Here is a 17307-nt window from a genome sequence, read left to right as displayed (position 1 = left end):
GCGCCTGCCTTCTCCCCACATCCCTTGATTCCACTAGCCCCCTAGAGCTCTATCTAACTCTCTCTTAAATCCATCCAGTGATTTGGCCTCCACTGCCCTCTGTGGCAGGGAATTTCACAAATTCACAACTCTCTGTGTGAAAAAGGTTCCTTCTCACCTCAGTTTTAAATGGCCTCCCCTTTATTCTAAGACTGTGGCCCCTGGTTCTGGACTCGCCCAACATTGGGAACATTTTTCTTTGTACATTTTCATATCTCTAGATTTCCTCCCTCTCCTCCTGACTCTCAGCCTGAAGAAGGGTCTCGACCCAAAACATCACCCGTTCCTTCCCTCCAGAGATGCTGCCTGACCCGCTGAGATACTCCAGGTTTATGTGCCTTTCTTTGCTTATTTACCCCTCCTGGTTATAAAATACTGGGGTGGGAGTAAAATAGGCTGATCGGGATCTTAAATCATTTAAAAAGCCAAATGAAAAGGGTTCATTCTTTAATAAATGTGTACATTCCTCTGTAATGCTACAACTTACAGTGAGTGACCTGCGTTATCAACATTAGACACTCAATAATGCATATACTTGTGTCAGTTTTCATATCATGAGCAGAATTAGGCCATTCGGCCCATCAAGTCTACTCTGCCATCCAATCATGGCTGATAGAGTCATAGAGTCATCGATTGATGAGGTGTGGAAACAGGCCCTTCGGCCCAACTCGCCCACACTGGCCAACAGTGTCCCAGCTACCCTAGTCCTGCTTGCCTGCGCTTGGCTGCACAACCTATCTCTCCCTCCCAACCCTGATCTAACTCTCCCCTCCAAAACCCCATTCTCCTGCCCTCTGATCAGCCATGATCATATTGAATGGCGGTGCAGGCTCGAAGGGCCGAATGGCCTACTCCAGCACCTATTTTCTATGTTTTCTATGTTTCACCCCACAAACCCCTGACACCCGTACTAATCAAGAATCTATCCATCTCCGCCTTGAAAAATAACCGCTGACTTGGCCGTCTGTGGCAATGAATTTCACAGATTCACCACCCTCTTTCGTGCTTTTAACCTACAGCGTGGGGGATACGCATGACATGAATGTGATTGGGGTTGATATATTCCCTCGTCTCTCGTCTCTCAGTCTGCTTTTCATCAGCAATGCCTGCGCTGTTTGTCAGATGCAGAGGGCACTGGGATTGATGTGTGTGATTCGCAAATAACTGCGGGGTCTATTTGATCGTGGGATGAAGATACACTCAATTTCCCTTGTGCCACCCCCCCCCCCCCCCAAAACCAACCCACCCACCCAAGGTCCCCCTTCTCCTTTTAACACCGAGGTGCTGATTATGCGGCTGCCTGTCACACAAGTCTGCAGAGTGGGGTGGCGTAGAGGAGATACAGCAATTACCCACGGCTACAGGGACCTCAGGAGTAAAATAAAGCAACCGCCGGCGGATATCATAAACCCGGAATCTTTTTCAAATGGTTTATTAAAGAGGAATACTCACTCCAAGGTCAGCCCGGGAATTCGGAGTCGTTCCCGCTGGGGTTTCATGGCTGCTGTTTTTGTGTGTTAGCACCCTCTGTCGTGAACCATTACAAAATCACTGCCACTGACAGGGAGCCGGGACGAAGCCTTGCTAAAAAAAAAGGAAGGGACTAAATCCCCCTCGGAAAGGGGGCACTGCTTTTGGGATCTTCCACCACCGGGAGTCACGGAGGCAGAGAGAATAACAATCAGCTGACTGCATGGTGCCGAGCAACAGACCATCGGGGCTGCAGAAATGCTGCAGCGAGACACAAATCAGATTAGAGGACGCACTATTGTGTTACACCACTGACATCATTCGCTGCTCCTTCTGTATATTGATAACGCCGGCCTTCCCTGGCCACACAAAACACAACGTACTTAAAGCAGGCACGTTTAAAAACCCTCCTCATTCTACACGCACTTTCAAAACGCCAAGGCGAGCACTTGCCACACAGCACGACGCACGAGTTCAAAATGCCTCCTTTAACGAACCGTTCCAATGTGCAGAATTGACGGCCTATTTTGCTCAGATTTGTGATCCCCACAGGCTTTCCCCCAAACTAAATTTAACAGACCGCTGGGAGCAAAACAACAGCTGATCAGCCCTACGGGGGGCACTTACACAGCACAAATGGGTGAAATATTATCTGTCACACAGATCCTACAGGTCAGCTGAGCTTCCATTATGTTTGCATTATCCATGGAGCACAGGGGATCTGAGGGGCGATCTGACCTGACAGAGGCGTGTAACATCACCAGGGGGATAGATCGGGTGAATGCACAGAGACCTTTAGAAAAGGGCCGGGGAAATCAACAACCAGTCAACCAGAGGAGAGATGAAACAAGGAACTGCAGATGCTGGTTTACATAGAAACATAGAAAATATGTGCAGGAGTAGGCCATTCGGCCCTTCGAGCCAGCACCGCCATTCAATATGATCATGGCTGATCATACAACTCAGTATCCCGTACCTGCCTTCTCTCCATACCCCCTGATCCCTTTAGCCACAAGGGCCACATCTAACTCCCTCTTAAATATAGCCAATGACTGGCCTCAACTACCTTCTGTGGCAGAGAATTCCACAGATTCACCACTCTCTGTGTGAAAGAAAACTTTCTCATCTCGGTCCTAAAAGACTTCCCCCTTATCCTTAAACTGTGACCCCTTGTTCTGGACTTCCCCAACATCGGGAACAATCTTCCTGCATCCAGCCTGTCCAACCCCGTAAGAATTTTGTAAGTTTCTATAAGATCCCCCCTCAATCTTCTAAATTCCAGCGAATTACAAAAAAAAGACACAAAGTGCTGGAGTAACTTAGCGGGTCAGGCAGCATCTCCGGAGATCATGGATAGTGGCGTTAGATAGAGCTCTAAAAGATAGCAGAGTCAAAGGATTATGGGGAGAAGGCAGGAACGGGGGTACTGATTGTGGATGATCAGCCATGATCACAGTGAATGGCGGTGGTGGCTCGAAGGGCCGAATGTCCTTCTCCTGCACCTGTCGTCTATTTTCTATTGACCAGCGATCCCTGTACACTTGCACTTTCCTCCACACCATGGACAATTTACAATCTTTATTGAGGCCAACAAGCCTGTAAACCAGCACACCTTTGGAGTGTGGGACGAAAAACCGTGGCATGCAGAGAAAACCCACTCAGGTCGCGGGGAGAACGTATAAACTCCGTACAGACAGCACCCGTAGTCAGGATCGAACCCGGGCCTGTGGCGCTGTAAGGCAGCAACTCTACCGCTGCGCCACCGTGCCGCCCAAATGAGTTGGGGCGTCAGTCCTGCCCATCAGTCTCCTCTGATTATTGACACAAAATGCTGGAGTAACTCAAAAGGACAGGCAGCATCTCTGGATGGAAGGAATGGGTGACGATACAAGTTGAGACCTTTCTTCAGACCCTCACGATTCTTCAGCAAGGGGGCGGAAGGTGTCCGCAAGCTGGATTTACTCACCAGTTATAGACCCAAAGTGCTAGAGTAACTCAGCGGGACAGGCAGCATCTCTGGAGAAAAGGAATGGGTGACGTTTTCAGGTCGATCCATTCCGTCTCTCGAGAAATGCTGCCTGAGTTACTCCAGCATTTAGTCTCCAGCATCTTCGGTTTAAGCCAGCATCTGCTACACATTTACTCACCAGTAACCTAACCACCGATGTTCAGAGCAGCTAATAGACAATAGACAATAGGAGCAGGAGGAGGCCATTCGGCCCTTCGAGCCAGCACCGCCATTCAATGTGATCATGGCTGATCATTCTCAATCAGTACCGCCGTTCCCTGCCTTCTCCCCATACCCCTGACTCCGCTATACTTAAGAGCTCTATCTAGCTCTCTCTTGAATGCATTCAGAGAATTGGACTCCACTGCCTTCTGAGGCAGAGAATTCCACAGATTTACAACTTTCTGACTGAAAAATAGACAATAGGTGCAGGAGGAGGCCATTCGGCCCTTCGAGCCAGCACCACCATTCAATGTGATCATGGCTGATCATTCTCAATCAGTACCCCGTTCCTGCCTTCTCCCCATACCCCCTGACTCCGCTATCCTTAAGAGCTCTATCTAGCTCTCTCTTGAATGCATTCAGAGAATTGGTCTCCACTGCTTTCTGAGGCAGAGAATTCCACAGATTCACAACTCTCTGACTGAATTCCACAGATTCACAACTCTCTTGACTCGGTGAGCCAAAGGGCCTGTTTCCACGCTGTATCTCCAAACTAAACTAGACTCAACTAAAAAATACATTAATCCTCAAAACACCAAATTATGTCTGCAACGCGTGGTCATTCAGATAGCATCTAAGGCACTTGGATCCAGGCATCCATGGTCTGAGCAAAGGCAAAGGAGCCAAAGTCTAGGGATGGGCCACATGAGGCAGCATAAAAAATCCTCTTAAAGTACCTCATCCTGGTGCATATGCTGGAATCATCATGGGTTGTTCTGTGTCATGGAGTCTTAGAGTCATAGAGTGATCCAGTGTGGAAACAGGCCCTTCGGCCCAACTCGCCCACACCGGCCAACAATGTCCCAGCTACCCTAGTCCCACTTGTCTGCACTTGGTCCATATCCCTCCAAACCTGTCCTATCCATGTACCTGTCCAACAGTTTCTTAAACGAGCCTCAACTACCTCCTCTGGCAGCTTGTTCCATACACCCACCACCCTCTTCTGTGTGAAAAGGTTACCCCTCGGATTCCTATTAAATCTTTTCCCCTTCACCTTGAACCAATGTCCTCTGGTCCTCGATTCTCCTACTCTGGGTAAAAGACTCTGTGCATCTACCCGATCTATTCCTCTCATGATTTTGTACACCTCCACAAGATGTTCCCTCATCCTCCTGCGCTCCATGGAATAGAGAGGTCAGCCTACTCAACCTCTCCCTGTAGCTCACACCCTCTAGTCCTGGCAACATCCTCGTAAATCTTTTCTGAACCCTTTCAACCTTGACAATATCTTCCCTATAAGGAGGCCAAGTCATTTTATGTGGAGACCGAGTCATTTGGTATAGACAATAGACAATAGACAATAGGTGCAGGAGGAGGCCATTCGGCCCTTCGATCCAGCACTGCCATTCAATGTGATCATGGCTGATCATTCTCAATCAGTACCCCGTTCCTGCCTTCTCCCCGTACCCCCTGACTCCGCTATCCTTAAGAGCTCTACGGGGATTACGGGGAGAAGGCAGGAGAAAGGGGTTGAGAGGGTAGAGATAGATCAGCCATCATTGAATGGCAGAGTAGACCTGATAGCCCGATTCTGCTCCTAAGACCTATGAATGGCGAAGGCTTCACTTGGAGAGGTTTCATGGGATGTTAGAGAGAAGTGCGTCCAAATGATAAGCTTTCATTTAATTCTTCAGCTGTAACACACTTGAATAACTGAAGCAGAACGTCTAAGTGCAGACCAGTTCCATAAAAGTGAATGAAACGCTCTGCATATCCATATTTAAAAGAAAACGGAAAGCTTTTTTTAAATGATGTTTAAATTAATCATTAGGCAGCGAATATGAGACAAAATTACACATGAATTATAAAGACAAACTAAATGTCTCTGACACAAAAACCACGAACGCTCCTGGTGTCTTACGTAACGGACGTATGTAGCCGTATGAACCAAGTCATGGCATTAGATGTTCAATGGCTACAGAGTCAAGGTGTCAAGAACAGGGGCAAGCAGACGAAGGAAAGATCATGTCATGTCCAAGTTCTCCCGAGAAATCCCCGCACGAAAGAACAAGGCTTGGATAGAGTGGATGTGGAGAGGATGTTAGACAATAGACAATAGGTGCAGGAGGAGGCCATTCGGCCCTTCGAGCCAGCACCGCCATTCAATGTGATCATGGCTGATCATTGTCAATCAGTACCCCGTTCCTGCCTTCTCCCCATACCCCCTGACTCCGCTATCCTTAAGAGCTCTATCTAGCTCTCTCTTGAATGCATTCAGAGAATTGGCCTCCACTGCCCTCTGAGGCAGAGAATTCCACAGATTCACAACTCTCTGACTGAAAAAGTTTTTCCTCATCTCAGTTCTAAATGGCCTACCCCTTATTCTTAAACTGTGGCCCCTTATTCTGGACTCTCCCAACATTGGGAACATGTTTCCTGCCTCTAACGTGTCCAACCCCTTAATAATCTTATACGTTTTGATAAGATCTCTTCTCATCCTTCTAAATTCCAGTGTACAGTGTACAGTGTATATTCCCATTAGTGGGAGCGTCCAGGACCGGAGGGCGTAGCCTCAGAATTAAAGGACATTCCTTTAGGAAGGAGATGAGGAGGAATTTCTTTGGTCAGTGGGTGGTGAATCTGTGGAATTCTTTGCCACAGAAGGAGGCTGTGGAGGTCATGTCAATGGATATTTTTAAGGCTGAGATAGATTCTTGATTAGTACGGGGTGTCAGGGGTTATGGGGAGAAGGCAGGAGAACGGGGTTGGGAGGGAGATATAGATCAGCCCCTCTTCCCCTCTACACTCCCAATATACAATCGAAGTGCAGAAGAGGTGATGAAGAATCTTTGATGCCTCTCCTCCCCAGTTACCAAGTGGTCCACACTAGAACTTAGAAGGATGAGAGGGGATCTTATCGAAATATATAAGATTATTAAGGGGTTGGACACGTTAGAGGCAGGAAACATGTTCCCAATGTTGGGGGAGTCCAGAACCAGGGGCCACAGTTTAAGAATAAGGGGTAGGCCACTTCGAACGGAGACGAGGAAAAACTTTTTCAGTCAGAGAGTTGTGAATCTGTGGAATTCTCTGCCTCAGAAGGCAGTGGAGGCCAATTCTCTGGATGCTTTCAAGAGAGAGTTAGATAGAGCTCTTAAGGATAGCGGAGTCAGGGGGTATGGGGAGAAGGCAGGAACGGGGTACTGATTGAGAATGATCAGCCATGATCACATTGAATGGCGGTGCTGGCTCGAAGGGCCGAATGGCTTACTCCTGCACCTATTGTCTGTTGCCTATTGTCTAATAGGTAATGATTTGAGATACAGATGAAATATTTGTAATAAACTGCTGGCCACACAGAACTACACAGCTTTCACATTGACAAAAATAATCAATTGCCGTTCAGGATATTAGTCATTGAGTCACACAGCGTGGAGACAGGCCCTTCGGCCCAACTTGCCCACGCTGACCAACGTGTCCCATCAGCACTCGTCCCGCCTGCTTGTGTTTGGCTCATATATCCCACTAAACCTGTCGTATCCATGTACCTGTCCAAATGCTTCTTAAACGTTGTGATAGTCCCTGCCTCAACTTCCTCCTTCGGCAGCTCGTTCCATACGCCCACCGCCCTTTGTGTAAAAAATAGTTACCTCTCAGGTTCCTGTTAAACGTTTCCCCCCTAACCTCTGTCCTCTGGTTCATTCTCAATCAGTACCTCGATTCCCCTACTCGAGGCAAGAGGATCTGGGCATCTCCCGACCTATTCCCCTGGTAATTTTGTCCACCTATTGTTTTATTTCATTCTCTAGTTCCCTTTTTCATTTGCCGGGTTACAAATAAATCGTAGTCCTGTAATGAAAAGGCTGGCGAGTAATTTGCAAATCAAGAAAGTTGCGATGTGCTAGGTGCAGGAGGTGGCCATTCGGCCCTTCGAGCCAGCACCGCCATTCACCCTGATCATGGCTGATCATCCACAATCAGTACTCCGTTCCTGCCTTCTCCCCATACCCCCTGACTCCGCTATCCTTAAGAGCTCTATCTAGCTCTCTCTTGAAAGCATCCAGAAAATTGGCCTCCACTGCCTTCTGAGGCAGAGAATTCCACAGATTCACAGTTCTCTGAGTGAAAAGGTTTTTCCTCGTCCATTCTAAATGGCCTACCCCTTATTCTTAAACTGTGGCCCCTGTTTCGGGACTCCCCCAACACTGGGAACATGTTTCCTACCTCTAGCGTGTCCAACCCCTTAATAATCGTATATATGTTTCAATAAGATCCCCTCTCGTCCTTCTAGATTCCAGTGTATACAAGCCCAGTCACTCCAGTCTTTCAACATCAGCCTTTCAACATCGGCCTTGACAAATTCTCCAGCACTGACATCTCTCTGTCTCTCTGCTTCTCCAACTAAAGTGGCTTGAAGTGCTCTACTGAACCAAAGTGACGCCAGACTGTTGCAGAGTTGGGCGATTGCAAGCATCAATCAGGTGCCCTGGAACTGCCAAAGGCTGACAAAAACACCGGATCGTGGTGCTCCAAGATTGCATGCATCCGGGCAAAGTTAAAGAAAGATAGAGTAGAAAACGCAATGTTAGAGATGGACCAAAACATTCCTCGCTTTGACGCAGCGAGTTTATTCGGCGGCACAATTGTAAAACTCCAATAAACTGCAGGTTTACATAAATTGCATTGATAAATAATGTATGTACTGCTTATTCCTCTGTCTACGTCCTGGCGACCATGAGTATTCCCACCTTTTGCAAATCCGTGCCCCGCTCAATAATAAATGGCGACAATAACTTCACCAATAAGTAGACAACACCCGTGGGAAAGAACTCCCTGCAGCAAACGTGTTAATACATTTAAAGGAAACCTTAATCATCAACGCAAGTCCAAGCTAGCATAAATGCACACAGTCTGACAGAATGTTGTTGATAGCCTGCTGCAAAATATTAAAATGTACTTGTGGGGGCTATATTTCATGAGTGAGATAATTGGGCCACATACAATTAGGGTGAACATGAACAGTGAGCTAACGATACCACTGCACAAGGCAACCATCACCATTTCAGTGGTAGATGAGCTATTTGACACCCCCTTCCGAAGACATCAGACACATATCTTTCGGCGGCACGGTGGCGCAGCGGTAGAGTTGCCGCCTTACAGCGAATGCAGCGCCGGAGACCCGGGTTCCATCCCGACTACGGGCGCCGTCAGTACGGAGTTTGTACGTTCTCCCCGTGACCTGCGTGGGTTTTCTCCGAGAAACTTTTTCAGTCAAAGAGTTGTGAATCTGTGGAATTCTCTGCCTCAGAAGGCAGTGGAGGCCAATTCTCTGAATGCATTCAAGAGAGAGCTGGATAGAGCTCTTAAGGATAGCGGAGTCAGGGGGTATGGGGAGAAGGCAGGAACGGGGGTACTGATTGAGAATCATCAGCCATGATCACATTGAATGGCGGTGTTGGCTCGAAGGGCTGAATGGCCTCCTCCTGCACCTATTGTCTATTGTCTATCTCCGGTTTCCTCCCACACTCCAAAGACGTACAGGTTTGTAGGTTAATTGACTGGGTAAAATGTAAAAATTGTCCCTAGTGGGTGTAGGATAGTGTTAATGTGCGGGGATCACTGGGCGGCGCGGACCCGGTGGGCCGAAGTGCCTGTTTCTGCGCCGTATCTCTAAAAAATCTAAAATATCTCAGCCTGACGAAGGGTCTCGACCCGAAACGTCACCCATCCCTTCTCTCTAGAGATGCTGCCTGTCCCACTGAGTTACTCCAGCATTTTGTGTCTATCTTCAGTGTAGACCAGCATCTGCAGTTCCTTCTTTTCCCAATGTTGGGGGAGTCCAGAACAAGGGGCCACAGTTTAAGAATAACGGGTAGGCCATTTAGAACGGAGATGAGGAAGAACTTTTTCAGTCAGAGAGTGGTGAAGGTGTGGAATTGTCTGCCTCAGAAGGCAGTGGAGGCCAGTTCGTTGGATGCTTTCAAGAGAGAGCTGGATAGAGCTCTTAAGGATAGCGGAGTGAGGGGGTATGGGGAGAAGGCAGGAACGGGGTACTGATTGAGAGTGATCAGCCATGATCGCATTGAATGGCGGTGCTGGCTCGAAGGGCTGAATGGCCTACTCCTGCACCTATTGTCTATTGTCTATGGTCTATTACACAGACACATATTTAAGCGTGTAACAGCATGTAGAAAAGTGGAACCATTTTTCACCTCTGTGTTAAGAAAGTCAACAAGGTAACTTCCATCAATCGTAGGAGCAGAATTAGGCCATTCCACTCATCGAGACCACTCCACAATTCGATCACGGATGATCTATTTTTCCCTCTCAACCCCATTCTCTTACCTTCTCCCCATAACTTTTGATGACCTTCCGAAACAAGAACCTACCAATCCCCGCTTTAAAAATATCCAATGACTTGGCTTCCACAGCCATCCGTGGCAATAAATTCCACAGATTCACCACCCTCTGGCTAAAGAACCTCCGAAAATATCTAACCTGTGATGTCCTTAAATCAAAAAAATATGTAAGGCTGGAAATACAAAATGCTGGAGCGGGTCAGGCAGCATCTCCAGATAGCAGGAATGGGTGACGTTTCGGATCCAGACCCTTCTTAGAAACATAGAATCATAGAAAATAGGTGCAGGAGTAGGCCATTCGGCCCTTCGATGGCCTCAACTACCTTCTGTGGCAGAGAATTCCACAGATTCACCACTCTCCGTGTGAAAAAAAACTGTCTCATCTCGGTCCTAAAAGACTTCCACCTTATCCTTAAACTATGACCCCTTGTTCTGGACTTCCCCCGACTGAGATCAGAGGGGGCGTAGGTCAAGGAAAATGTAGGATAGGTAATTGTTAGCTTGGGGAAGGTGCCATTTCCACATGAACAGTCTGTTGAAAGAATCATGTCAGAGGAACGTCCGATGACCAAATACCAAAGCAGCTAGTTCATGTAGAGATGACCGAGGGCAAATGACCACAAGGGGGTGGAGAGACAGACAGATGCAAAGCCTCTCGTGGAACGCACCCATGATGAGTTTTAGAGTTTAGAGATACAGGTGTCATATTTTAATAAAGGCCATTTTTATACATTTTGGTTTCACCATGTAGAAATTATAGCTGTGTTTATACATAGTCCTCCCCATTTCAGGGCACCATAATGTTTGGGACACATGGCTTCACAGGTGTTTGTAATTGCTCAGGTGTGTTTAATTGCCTCCTCAATAGTCAATAGTCGTTTATTTGTCACATCCACATAAATGTGCAGTGAAATGAAACATTACCCGCAGTTGAACAATAAGACCAATAAGAATAATCAATAAAAATGCAATAACACATACAATCACAAACTAACACCAAACAAAAAGAAACATCCATCACAGTGAGTCTCCTCCAGTCGCTTCTCACTGTGATGGAAGGCCAGAATGTCTTTTTCTCTTCCCCTGCCGTCTTCTCCCGCGGTCAGGCTGTTGGAGTTGCCACGTCGGGGCGGTCGGGACTCCCGACATTGAAGCCCCCGCTGGGCGGTGAAAATCCCGCGGCCTATTCCAGGCCGCGCCGGACGGTGAAAGGTCCGCGGCGGGCCGACCCAAGCCCCGCGATTCGGGGCGGGCGAACACGCTGCCTCTGCCGCTGCCGGAGCTCCCGATGTCGGCCCCCATCCAGGGGCCTGCGGGCTTCCGACATCCACGCGGCCCGCGCCGGAGCCTCCGGAGTCGAGTCGTAGCCGCATCCGAAGGCAGCCAGCGCCGCAGGTGGTGAGTCCGGGCCGCGGGCTCTGCGAACCAGAGCCCCAGGTGGTCCCAGGTGCATGGCCGGTGGTGGTAGGCCGCAACGGGAACGGGGACACGACACAGAAACAAAGGTCGCGTCTCCGTTCGGGAGAGAGAATGTTACAGTTCCCGTTCCCTCCCACCCCCCACCCCCCAAACATAAACATACAAACACTACACCATATTAAAACTACAATTCAGACAAAAACAACAAAAAACACAAAAGACAGACGGACTGCAGGCAAGCCGCAGCTGCGACGGCAGCGCTGGCTTCTCCCCTCCCCTGAACGCAGGTATAAGAGAGCTCTCAGCACCTGGTCTTTCCTCCAGTCTTTCCATCACCTTTGGAAACTTTTATTGCTGTTTATCAACATGAGGACCAAACCAGAGGCTACACTGCAAGTTGCAAACCACTGGTTAGCCACAAAAAATAGGAAGGCCAGGTTACAGTTTGCCAAGAAGTATTAAAAGAGCAACCACAGTTCTGGAAAAAGGTCTTGTAGACAGATGAGATGAAGATTAACTTATATCAGAGTGATGGCAAGAACAAAGATGGAGGAGAGAAGGAACTGCCCAAGATCCAAAGCATACCACCTCATCTGTGAAACACAGTGGTGGGGTGTTATGGCCTGGGCATGTATGGCTGCTGAAGGTACTGGCTCACTTATCTTCATTGATGATACAACTGCTGATGGTAGCAGCATAATGAATTCTAAAGTGTATAAACACATCCTATCTGCTCAAGTTCAAACAAATGCCTCAAAACTCATTGGCCGGCAGTTCATTCTACAGCAAGACAATGATCCCAAACATACTGCTAAAGCAACAAAGGAGTTTTTCAAAGCTAAAAAATGGTCAATTCTTGAGTGGCCAAGTCAATCACCCGATCTGAACCCAACTGAGCATGCCTTTTATAAGCTGAAGAGAAAACTGAAGGGGACTAGCCCCCAAAACAAGCATGAGCCAAAGATGGCTGCAATACAGGCCTGGCAGAGCATCACCAGAGAAGACACCCAGCAACTGGTGATGTCCATGGATCGCAGACTTCAAGCAGTCATTGCATGCAAAGGATATGCAACAAAATACTAAACATGACTACTTTCATTTACATGACATTGCTGTGTCCCAAACATTATGGTGCCCTGAAGTGGGGGGACTATGTATAAACACTGCTGTAATTTCTACACGGTGAAACCAAAATGTATAAAAATGGCCTTTATTAAAATCTGACAATGTGCACTTTAAACACGTGTGATTTTTTTCTATTACAAATCTCAAATTGTGGAGTACAGAGGCAAATAAATAAATGATGGGTCTTTGTCCCAAACATTATGGAGGGCACGGTAAAGCAATGGGAAAAGATTAAACTGGAAAGTTGCCTTCCAGACTCAATATTGAATTCAACGTTAAAATCAAAAAACTGCTGATGGTGGAAATTTGAAATAAAACAAAAATACTATAAATCTTCAGCAGGTCTTCAGCGGTAGAGTTACTGCCTTACAGTGCCAGAGTCCTGGGTTCAATCCTGACTACGGGTTCTATCTGTACGTAGTTTGTACGTCTTTGGAGTGTGGGAGGAAACCGGAGCACCCTGAGGAATCCCACGCAATCACGGGGAGAGGATGCAAACTCCATACAGATGGCGGCCGTGGTCAGGATGGAACCCGGGTCTCCGGCGCTGTAAGGCAGCAGCTCTACCCGCTGCGCCACCGTGCTGAGTAGTTTGCACAAATTGCATTCTTTGGTGTTTCTGGGATCAGGGGAAATATTGGCATCAAAGACGGACAACAAAGATCCATCAAAAGATGGACAACAACTTGGAATGTGACAAACACAAAATGCTGGAGTAACTCAGCGGGTCAGGCAGCATCTCTGGAGAGAAGGAACGGGTGGCGTTTCAGGTCGAGACCCTTCTTCAGACCTTTCATCTCGACCTGAAACGTCACCCAGTCCTTCTCTCCAGAGATTATTATTTGTTTTAGATTTAGAGATACAGCGCGGAAACAGGCCCTTCGACCCACCGAGTCCGTGCCGCCCAGCGATCCCCGCATATTAACACTATCCTACACACACTAGGGACAATTAAAAAAAAAACATTTTAGCCAGTCAATTAACCTACATACATGTACGTCTTTGGAGTGTGGGAGGAAACCGAAGATCTCGGAGAAAACCCACGCAGGTCACGGGGAGAACGTACAAACTCCGTACAGATGCTGAGTTACTCCAGCAATTTGGGTCTAGCTTCGATTTAAACCAGCATCTGCAGTTCTTTCTTACGCAAACTTAGAATGTGATGTGGTTTTGTGCAAAGTACTTTTGCCCAAAGTAGGGGAATCAAGAAACAGAGGACAGAGGTTTATGGGACAGAAGGGAAAGATTTAATAGGAACCCGAGGGGCAACTTTTCCCACACAGAGTGTGGTTGGTACACGGAACCATCTACCAGAGGGGTAGTTGAGGCAGGTACTGTAACACCATTTAAAAGATATGGACAGATACATAAATAGGGAATGTTGAGGCTGATATGGGCCAAATCGGGCTGGTGGGACTAGTATAGATGGTATGTCTTGTTTGCCATAGGCAAGTTAGGCCGAACAGCCAATTTCCATGGTGCATGGAGTCCAGAACAAGGGGCCACAGTTTAAGAATAAGGGGTAGGCCATTTAGAACTGAGATGAGGAAAAACTTTTTCAGTCAGAGAGTTGTGAATCTGTGGAATTCTCTGCCTCAGAAGGTAGTGGAGGCCAATTCTCTGAATGCATTCAAGAGAGAGCTGGATAGAACTCTTAAGGATGGCGGAGTCAGGGGGTATGGGGAGAAGGCAGGAACGGGGTACTGATTGAGAATGATCGGCCATGATCACATTGAATGGCGGTGCTGGCTCGAAGGGCCGAATGGCCTCCTCCTGCACCTATTGTCTATTATGCTCTGACTCTATAAGGGCTAGACATCTTGGGCATTAATTTGGGCAGTAGAGTTGCTGCCTTACAGCACCAGATACCCAGGTTCGATCCCGACTATGGGTGCTGTCTGTACGTAGTTTGAACGTTCTCCCAGTGAAAACGTGGGTTTTCTCCAGGTCTTAGGGTTTCCATCGACACTCCAAAGACGTACGGGCTTAGTAATTGGCTTTGGTAAAAATTGTAAATTGTCTCGAGTGTGCAGGATAGTGCTCGTGTACGGGGTGATCGCTGGTCAGGGCGGACATAGTGGGCCGAAGGGCCTGTTTCACTAAATGTGACAATAAACCAGACTGAACTGAACTTCAAATTTACAGTAGTCAGTTTAGACACAAAGTACTGGGGTAACTTAGCGGGACAGGCAGCAGCTCTGGAGAAAAGAGTTCAGTTTAGAGATACAAACTAAATTAAATTTGACGCTGTATCTTTAAACTAAACTCTGAAGAAGGGTCCCGACCCGAAACGTCACCTATTCCTTTTCTCCAGAGATGCTGCCTGGCCCGCTGTGTTTAGGGTTGCCAACTTTCTCGCTCTCGAATAAGGGACAAAAGGTGACGTCACCGCCCCGTGCCCCACGTGACCTCACCCAGCCAGCGGCCACGTGCTCCCGCTCCACCAATGGCGGCCGCCCGGGCCGGGAGGCGGGTTGCTGTGCAACCTCCGTTAGGCGGCACCCGGGCCTCCGGGCCTACACTGTCCGGGCCTACACTGTCCGGGCCTACACTGTCCTGGCCTACACAGTCCGGGCCTACACTGTCCGGGCCTAAACTGTCCAGGCCTACAGCGCCCCCTGGGCCTAATACGGGACAAGGGCGGTCCCGTACGGGACAAACCAATTAAGCCCAATATACGGGATGTCCTGGCTAATACGGGACAGTTGGCAACCCAAAAGTGCTGTGATACTCCAGCACTTTGTGTCTAAACTTAACGAAATTTGACGTTCATTTCAGTTTAGTTTATTGTCACATGTACAGTGAAACGCTAATTCCTCTAGAAACTCATCTTCTTTTAAAAATATAGCAACAACTATTGAAGGCAAGAGAAACCCACACAAATGTGGAGCCAGGGACAGCCAAGCTCTACAATAACACAGATGCAATTCAACCTCTGCAAACAAGGCTTTGAAACAAAAAATCAATAGCTCTCTAATATAAATACCTCTGGAGCCCCAGAGGTAGCAACAGTGGCAGCCAATCTACACGCGAACACACACACACACACGAACACACACACACCCACACACACACAAACATACACACACACACACACACACACACACACCACACCCACACTCACACTCACACTCATACACACACACACACCCCACACACATACACACCACACCCACACACTCACACTCACACACCCCACACACACACACACACACACACCCACACACACACACACACCCCACACATACACACACACACACACACACACACACACACACACACACCCCACACACACACATACACACCACACCCACACACACTCACACTCACACACTCACACACTCACACACACACACACACTGCAACCAGGTTCTCCGGTTGCCATAGTTACTGAGGTATCCTGGCCTCTGACATCAAACACCGAAATGTTTTTCAAAAGGAGAACTCTCATATTCAAATAGATTCTGTGTTTAAAGCTAGACCGGGCGACATCTTTTGAAGTGCTCTTCCACTGGGTCTCTACATTATTAATGCATTGGGGGGGAAAAAAAACAAGTTCTAAATCGTTCCGCGTTTACATTTCCTGCTGCTACTTAACTCATCGTCGTGGTGATGCAGTCAAATACACCTTGAATCAAACAAGTGTGCAGAATTAATCAAGGCCATTCTGTCTCCACCAATATCCTTCCTTTGTCCCGCCCTCCTGACATCAGTCTGAAGAAGGGTCTCGACCCGAAACGTCACCCATTCCTTCTCTCCTGAGATGCTGCCTGACCCGCTGAGTTACTCCAGCATTTTGTGAATAAAGGCCATTCAATCCGTCGTATCCGTGCTGACCCATTGTAGAAGCGAAGGCAATAGTTTAGTTTATCATCAAGTGTACCGTGGGCACAGTGAAAAGCTTATTTGATGCGTGGCATCCAGTCAGCGGAAAGACTAGACAAGATTACAATCGAGCTGTCCACAGTGTATAGAAGGGTCTCGACCCGAAACGCCACCCATTCCTTCCCTCCAGAGATGCTGCCTGTCCCGCTGAGTTACCCCAGCATTTTGTGTCTACCTTCAGTGTAAACCAGCACCTGCAGTTCCTTCCTACACATACAGAAATAGGATCAAGGGTGTGATGTTTAGTGCAAGGTGCAACTCCAGTGAAGCCCAATTAAAGATTTTTTTTAGATTTAGATTTAGAGATACAGCGCGGAAACAGGCCCTTCGGCCCACCGAGTCCGCGCCGCCCAGCGATCCCCGCACATTAACACTATCCTACACACACTAGGGACGATTTTTACATTTACCCAGTCAATTAACCTACATACCTGTACGTCTTTGGAGTGTGGGAGGAAACCGAAGATCTCGGAGAAACCCCACGCAGGTCACGGGGGAACGTACAAACTCCTTACAGATGGCGCCCTTTAGTCAGGATCGAACTTGAGTCTCCGGCGCTGCATTCGCTGTAAGGCAGCAACTTTACCGCTGCGCCACCGCAGTTCGAAGATAGTTCGAAGGTCTCCAATGAGGGAGACGCAGGTCAGGACCGCGCTCTAGCTGGTGAGAGGACGGTTCAGTTGCCTGATGGGATATATTGGGATAGAACCGAAGGCATACACAAAATGCTGGAGTAACTCAGCGGGTCAGGCAGCATCTCTGGAGAGAAGGAATGGGTGACATTCCTCAGAGGCCAACAGAGGGGGGCGCTGTGAATTGTTTATGTACGTGCTGTTATGT

At 48.0% G+C, this 17307-nt stretch overlaps 1 protein-coding gene across 9 annotated transcripts in view; it reads right to left on the bottom strand.

The window, feature by feature from the left end:
* The window catches only part of LOC144592204 (microtubule-associated serine/threonine-protein kinase 4-like), a 344807-nt gene that overhangs the window by 214627 nt on the left and 112873 nt on the right, over positions 1 to 17307 (bottom strand). For 6 of the 9 annotated variants that reach the window (XM_078396716.1, XM_078396719.1, XM_078396717.1 and 3 more), the window contains exon 1: positions 1492 to 2005. The exons of the other annotated variants lie outside the window; for them this stretch is intronic. In XM_078396716.1, the coding sequence (XP_078252842.1) occupies positions 1492 to 1538 (47 nt within the window). In that variant the 5' untranslated portion in view covers positions 1539 to 2005. Of the gene's footprint in view, positions 1 to 1491; positions 2006 to 17307 lie in introns of those variants that run through there. 9 annotated transcript variants of the gene reach the window in all.

Source organism: Rhinoraja longicauda, chromosome 3 (genome assembly GCF_053455715.1).
Source record: "Rhinoraja longicauda isolate Sanriku21f chromosome 3, sRhiLon1.1, whole genome shotgun sequence".
NCBI classification, from domain to species: domain Eukaryota; kingdom Metazoa; phylum Chordata; class Chondrichthyes; order Rajiformes; family Arhynchobatidae; genus Rhinoraja; species Rhinoraja longicauda.
This window is presented reverse-complemented; position numbering and strand designations above follow the sequence as displayed.